The 8,088-nt window shown below is 30.7% G+C and overlaps 1 protein-coding gene across 2 annotated transcripts; it reads right to left on the reverse strand.

Moving 5' to 3' along the window:
• Window positions 1–3,918: 3,918 nt before the first annotated feature.
• Window positions 3,919–7,841, reverse strand: LOC120091986 (vacuolar protein sorting-associated protein 55 homolog). 2 transcript variants are annotated; one of them, XM_039050169.1, is made up of 5 exons: window positions 7,630–7,841; window positions 6,522–6,652; window positions 6,375–6,414; window positions 4,610–4,694; window positions 3,919–4,451 (listed from the first exon to the last, which is right to left on the reverse strand). In XM_039050169.1, exons 2-5 carry the CDS (start codon window positions 6,618–6,620, stop codon window positions 4,259–4,261), a joined length of 417 nt encoding a protein of 138 aa, XP_038906097.1. In that variant the 5' UTR covers window positions 6,621–6,652; window positions 7,630–7,841; the 3' UTR covers window positions 3,919–4,258. The 2 variants fall into 2 exon arrangements, with proteins under 2 accessions (XP_038906097.1, XP_038906098.1); XM_039050170.1 differs by lacking the exon at window positions 7,630–7,841 and adding an exon at window positions 7,575–7,599.
• Window positions 7,842–8,088: the final 247 nt, after the last annotated feature.

Below are 8,088 nucleotides of genomic sequence, written 5' to 3' on the forward strand. Positions count from 1 at the left end.
GCCCATATGTAGAATAATTGCATTTGGTCCATAAAGTTTCAATTTGGTCATTTTAGTTTATCAAACCAAAATCATTTTTTCTATTTTAATTATTATTATTATTTTAAATTTTAATAGGATATTTTTTTAATTAAAAAAATATATTTTCCCTCCTGTCTCTCTTATCTTTATTTTCTCTCAATCTTCCTCTTCCTCCCCCATTAGGATCAATGAATAGGAGTGAGCATGATAAACCGAGAGGAGGGGTTCGATTGGTGTCAGTTTGGAAAAAATCCAAACCGACAATTTAAAAAGTTTAAAGAATAAAACCGATCAAAATCGACTGATCGATGACTGGTTTGCACTTCTTGACGGTTGAGGTCAATTTAAGTATTTACTAAACCGATCATAATTGGTCTGATGATAATTTGGTCAGAAAATTGACGCTTACCGACTGTTGCACACCCATGAACAAATCCACTTGCTCTCCTCTTCATCTTTGGACGATGGAATTTACGTCCTTTCTTTTTACATGTCTTTACTTGCTATAGACTTCGCAACACAACCGGCAAAAATCTTCCTTGCTCCTTCCAATTCGCAAAAGGAAAAAAAGTCATAGTTTAAATATCTTCAAAATTTTTCCATACTAATCCTCTTGAAAAGTCTACTATAGTTTGAAGCATATGCTGACAATTACTAATAAGGTGTATTACAGTGATTCTAAAATGGTTAAAATCATTTTTGTCAATTTTAACATCACCATGGAACATATTTTTAATATTTCAAAATTAATTTTGATGTCATAAAAATTAAATTTAAAGCTGTAAAATTTAATATTCAATTAATTTTAAGTGATCAAAAAACATATTTCAAAATTTTTCACATGACAACCTATGATTGGACTGATTGCACAAAAATAAGTACAACTAAAGATGTACCTAATATTTTTCTTATGTAAGGGTCAGTATGTTTTAGGTGTATTGCCACGAGATTTCAGATACACATTTAATATTCTTGTTTGTTTAACCAGATTTCACTTTCTAAAAATTAGGATATTATTATTTAGAAATTTTTAAAACTCACATGACATGGACATTTTAATATCGTCCAGCAGAACTTTTATATCTGGGAGATTATAAGGCTTGATTAATTTATAAATCAATATTAATGAATCATTATTATTAATTTTAATTAATTATTAAAATAATATATTATGGGTAATTATTTTAAATAAAAAAACTGCTGGAGATATTTTCAAATATAGCAAAATGTCACTATCTATTAGTAATAGACATCGATAGATAGTGACATTTGCTACATTTGTAAATAAGATGATTCCTTTTCCTATATTTGAAAATAACACACATATTATTTAGACTCAATAAATGTCAATTAATACATTTATCATTGATATTTTATGTTATCTTAACTCTTTAATATAAAATTTTATTATTAATTATCAATATTTTTATTAATATATATTTATTTAATTATTTTTATTAATTAAATAAAATAATTTAAATAGTGTTTAATTAAAAATATTCATTTATTGATACTCGTGATTAAACAATAATCGATATATTAAATAATTCAATTTATTATGATTATATTTTGTGTTCTGTAACATTTAATTAAATATTACTTATTTTTGTTTTCTATATACAAAATTGGTAAATAAAATACATTCATTTAATTTTTAAACATTAATTATCATGCATATTCAAACACAAACATTAATTATCTTAAATATTTAAAATTCATACTTATGAAATAATATATTCAAACAACGCCTAAAAAGTTAATTTGGGGAGGATGTTTGTGTTATCTAAATTGAGAAAGGTCACATCAACCAGGTATGATCAAGCAGCCTTCACCATCAGCCACATAATTTTCATCTATCTTCCCATCCTCACATGTCTCTATTTTCTCTTCACATATTTCTCTATCTTTCTCTAAGGAAAAAAACAAATACATATCTACCAAAAATTTCTAATATTACAAGAGTATCATATCTCTTTATTTATATTATATGTTTTTTTAAATATTATTAGATCTTATATTAATGTTAGTGTATCATACTCTACTTTTTAAAACAGGTTAATGTGACACAATAAATGAAGACATATACATGCACACACATACAATATGAGTTCAATTTCAGTACGTGTAACATTTTTCGATTTTGTAATTATAAGTTAAATTTCAATTATATCATTATTGTTTTAAAAGTTTCACTATAATCCTTAACCTTTGTAATGGGTTCATGATAACTATTTCGATTGATTTTCTTCTAAGGGAAGACATAGAGAGTGTGGCGATTTATAGTCTTGATTGAACTGGTGGGGAAATCACATTGATTTTAAGAGAATGATATGGAATGGCAAATCAAGATTAATGTTTAGCAAACATGACTTTAACTTTTGAAATGTTGCAAATATGGCAAATTATTGAGACAGTCGTCCTCAATATTAATCTCAATATTAAAAGGGAAAAGTGTAGAAGAATATTTTACGTCGTTTTGTTAGTTTAACCTCCAGAAACTTAAGATTAAAGCAGAAGAAACAAAGATAAATATATATATAAAAAAAAAAAAAAAAAAAAAAAATGAAGAAAAAAAAGTGGTAGAGAACAGACAGAGCACAGATACACATAGCAACAACAAAAGCATTTCTTCATAAATTTCCTCCAAAGCCTTAACCAACATTCAATCCATTCATTAATTTTTTTCCTGTCCTTTTCTTTTTCTTTATTCTCTTACCTTTTTTTGCCTTTCTTCTCAAATCTCCGCCATTGCTGCCGCCATGTCCCGGCCATCCTCCCACACCCCTCTGGATTCCTTCTTGGAGTTCCTATCCAGATCTTGGAGAGTTTCCCCGTCGACCCACTTCGTCAATTCCAAGATTCCGACAGCCACTCACGGCGGCAGGAATTGGGGTGATATTGTTTTAGAAGATCTGGCGGCGACGCCGAGCGGTTTTTGGTGTTTATGAACCCATTTTCGTTTATGTTTTCTGAAATTTCCCAAATGGTGATGGATCGTATTTTCCCATAAAGAAGGAAATTATGAAGGGAGATAAGGCAATGGATCCATTGGGGTTTTAATTTTAGTCAAGAGCATGACATGATTTCTCTTTTTTCTTGGTTTCGTTAGGGAGGATTTGATTATCAATTCTATATCAATAATATATCAAGTATACATCAGTAAGTGGTATATCGATTGTATCAAGTATATCACGTGAGTTGGACTTATCTTTTGCCATTTTATAAAAGTAATAAATCTGGATTATGGACTTAATTTTTGAAACTTATTTTGCCAAATCTACCTAAAACCCTTTTTTATAAAATAAATTGGTAAAAATTAAGTCAAAAGGAGTTAGAAGAAAGAGAACTCCTTGAGATGAATAAATTATAATGATAGCAAAATTGTAGAATAGTGAAGTTAATTGAAGCACTGGTTCACGTGAAAATTAGGAGAATAACAACTGAAACAATTTTCCTATCGTTCAAACCCGGACGATTGAAGAAGTTGTAAAGACATGTTTGAAAGTGATTTTGAAATAATTAAAAATTATCGTCATCATTTTTAAAAACATTTCGAAAGCACTCGAAAACATGGTTTTAATGATTCAAAATTAATTTTAAAATGTAGTATTAAACAAATTTTGAAGGATAAAAATACATGATTCGAAGTGATCTTGAACCATAGACTTTTAGAATGATAATCAGTTTCCTATTTATTTATCTAAGTATGTTCCTTGTTTGGATTGACGTATCAATTAAAATAATTTGAATTTTTATACGTGTATCAATTTACATCATTATCAGGTTCTATTTGAAACATGTTAGTTCATCATTTTACACTTTTAAAAGTTTAGAGACCAAATAAACATCAACTTCATAATAATTCAGAGACAAAATGTGTAATTTAACCCAATACAATTATCGAAGAAATCCTTAGTCTCTGCAATTTCATTAAGCATGAAGTGAAAACAGTCACAATTCGCACGGTTCAATGCCCATTCCTTTCCAAATATACAAATACACTCAACAATCTGGGATTAGAATATCAACCCTTTTCTTTTACATCTCAATTTTGGTATAAGAACAAGTATTAAAAGACAACAACAAAGCAACAAACAAATGAAGAAATAAATAGTGAAGAATAATCTTCATTAAACATGTGCAGATGTGAAAGGTGAAGCTCAGACAAGAATGAACAAAGCCAGAAGCCTCACCTGATGGAGATAGCATAGTTTCATTACCATGGAGATGGAGTATCTCAGAACATAGTGTAGTCGTCATCTTCGCTCATTCCCATGAAACACAAAATGGCAATCACGAATACTACAAACGAGGAGAGGTCCATTGCCATTGCCCCCCATCCGATGATCCCGGCATGCTTCAGAATGATGGGGATAGCAATGCTTCCTACGGTTGAAGCTCCGGTCAAGAATTTCGTCGCATTGATCCAGCTGTCTCAATGATGATGATATGTGAGGAGAAGGGGAAGAGTATGTAAATTTTATGAATACAAAAGTTTGTTTTGAATAATCTTTCAATATCTTAAAAGTACTGTTTTCAACTGAATGAAAAACACTTATCAAATGGGTTACAGAGACAAAAGTCAAACCTATTGTTAGAATCAGTATACAGTGAAGAACTATCTGACCCCGCAAAGAATAACAAAGGCATAGGGAGAAGCACATACATTATCACTGCAAAGAATAATGCCATGGAATTAGTCAACAAAAATATATATCTTCTGACTTGGATTAAAGCATCATGAAGGTTAAAATCCTCAACAAAAATATACATATAGGTTAAATTACAAATTTAGTTCCTATGATTTGGAGAAAGTTAGAATGAACTCTCTACAACCATTTAAAAGTTAGAATAAAATTAGTTCTTATGGTTTAATAAAACCTCATAAATAATCCCTATGGTTTGATAAAATCCTCAATAGTACATTTATGAGTAATTTATTAAATAATAGAGATTAAATTCTAATTATAAACCATAGGGATTAAATTCCAACTTTCTCCAAACCATAAGAACCAAATTTGTATTTTATCCTATATTAATATACACAACATCCATGTTATACATATTAAATTCAAGCTGGGTTCTCGAATCGAAACATGATGATTATGTCAAACTCATTATACACTATGTCCACTGGGGAGAACAAGGGGATGTCAGAATCGAAAGACACAATGTCATACTCATTATACACAACACGAACAGCTACAAGCTTTGTTAGAATTATCGAAAAGTCCTTTAATCAAATGCACACAGAATCTCTACCCTGTAAACTCATAATACAGAGAAGCCCACTACTGATACGAATGGCCCCCAATTGTGAAGGTTGTATACACGTAACATAAACGGGAAGGTGAGGTTATGTGAGAAAGGTTAGTTTGTTTAGTGTTGGCCCTAGGAATATTGTTAGTTAGGAGCCTTAGTGTTAGAAATATGAAACATCTACATATACAAACTGTTTTTCTTTGAAGGGGTATCTTTTTGTCTATACCCTGTAATTGGGTTCTCTTATGAGAATTAGGAGGGGTTGGGAGCTCTTGAATCTTTTCCGTTGCTGTTGATAAATAAAATTGAGGCTAAGGCCTATAGTGGTACACCATCGATGCAATAACTATAAAAATTGAGGTAACAAGTTGCAGTCAAATGGTATCATTTTGATTTAAGTTTTTATCTCCATAAATATTTAGTCTCAGAAAATATTGAACTGACGCCAATGTTGTAGTATAAAAAATAGGAAATCAGTTTGTGATTAAAAAAGAAAAAAGAGAGAAACAGGGAAATAAACTATAACTTTTACAGTCTTTCCTTTATGTTTACCAACTGGAAAAATCTATTGTAACTCCTTTGGTCTGGGCTTTTTGCCCTTTCTTCTGTAAATTTCATACATCAATGAAATTTGTTTCTTATATATATATATATATATATAAAGAAGGAACAGGGAAATAAAATGAATTGTCCTTTGGTATCATTCAACCTTTCAACCATCTCAGGACGAGGGGCTGGTTGTATAAGAACAATTCAAAACTCCTACCCTTTCATTACGCGAGTCATGTCCAGTAAAAATGCTAGAAAGAGAGTTTCAAGTGGAGCATAATGGAGGTGAGAAGCACTTCTAGTTCTACCTAGCCATGTAACTTAATCAAAGGAACTAAAAAGCTCATAATTAAAAGATTCTGCATATAAACAGAAGTTAAGTGGATGAAAACATACACCCCGTGCTGGCAGAAAAGAAATCAGTATAGTATAGCAAGTCCAGCAAATATGATATGAAAATAAATAAATAAACTTAGCTGCAGAGAAACTTCATGTTGTAAAAGCACTAAAAAGAGGATCCAGGAGAAATTTTAGTCATATACCACTTAGCATTGGCCACCAATTATTGTACAAGGCACATGCCTGTCATAGCACATGATAAATGAGAGAACAAAAAATGACTTTTAAAGCCGAGAATTATAAAGATATTGTTCAAAGAATAAAAAAATTTCATTGAGAATTCTACCGACCAATATCTGCATCACAATTCCTCCAGAAACCAAAATTGCTAAGAATGCGACCTTGCCCATACTCAAACAGGCCTGCAAAGAACCTGGTAAGTCTGCCATTGGTTGGATACTCACCTCATGTAGGTCAAAGGCTACAAAAAAGAACTCCAAATGAGGAATCTACAAGAGGATAAGTGGGAGGCAAAAAGTTTTACATACAAATTGGTACTTTTGAGTTATATTATTCTTAATTGAGTGGCATTGTTATTCAAACACCCATCTACACGAGGACAAAGTAAAACTAGCAGAAGGAACTTGAAAATGTTGATATTGACGCAATCAATATGGCAAAAATTTCCAGTTCCAAATCGAACACCAAAATCACCAAACCAATCTAGTGAATATAAATATGGTTTATGAACATTTACAACCAAATAACTTGCCCTTTCTTAAGTACCAATAAAGGAAAAGAATACATCAATATTCTTAGAAATATAAAATGCTTTGTGAACAATGGAAATCAAAGTAACTCCTTCAATAAGAATTCGACTCAATAACTCTATCCTTAAACTTAACACGATGACACAAAAAAATTCTCGTAGGATTCTTCATTGATTTACATTGTTACTCAAACAACCATATTTACAGTAACATTATAAAACTAGCAGAATGAAGTCAATAATGGGATAATTTTCACCAATAACCAATGTGACAAAAATATTTTCCACTTCAAATTGAATGCTAAAAATCACCAAACCAATATGGTGAATATCAGTGTGATGTATGAACATTCATAATTGAATTGCTATGCTAGCCTTGTTACAATAAAGCAAATAAGAGAATGATATTCTTAGAAATCTAAAATGCTTCGTGAACAACAAAAATCGAAATGACTCCTCCCATAAGAACAAATCTTGTTTCTTCTCAACCGTAAGGGGGGCGGACGATTCTCAATCTCAACCCTTTTTCTTACAAACGTAAATAATTTTATCCGGTGGCTGATAAAGCATCCAAATTTCAGCACTAGGGTTTGTTAACAGTAAAACTAAGTGCTTTTGCAGACGCATACAATACCAAATTTTATCAGAAAACGAGATTAAGAGGCAAAGAAATTACGACGATCAGGTACCTTTTGATGGGGATTCGTGAAGAAATTATATAGTATCCCCGAGTCGCAGTCCGATTCCGATCACGGGCGGCGGCGTCTCAGCCCACTATTATTAGTATTATTATAATTTTTGGACAACTCTGTCGCTAGAAATCAATGTAACAAAAAAAATAAAAAAAAACAAAAAAAACAAAAAAAAACGAAGGGAATGAAAGTGGGAAACAAGAGCTAAATGTCGATAAATTGTTTTAATTAATTGAAATGGAAACTATACAAGTATTTATAAGCAAATAATTAATACTAACCACTAATGCACTAATCTTAAACATCTACTACTAATCTTGAAAATCTCATTTATTAATCCTATCAATTCGTTGGGCCATTGTCCTCTTATTTAAGAGGCACTCAAATAAATTAATCCAATAACATAAATTAAAAATAAAAACTAATTTAATTAGTTGCAAACTAAGTTTGCATTAA

Source organism: Benincasa hispida, chromosome 11 (assembly GCF_009727055.1).
Source record: "Benincasa hispida cultivar B227 chromosome 11, ASM972705v1, whole genome shotgun sequence".
Lineage (NCBI taxonomy): Eukaryota > Viridiplantae > Streptophyta > Magnoliopsida > Cucurbitales > Cucurbitaceae > Benincasa > Benincasa hispida.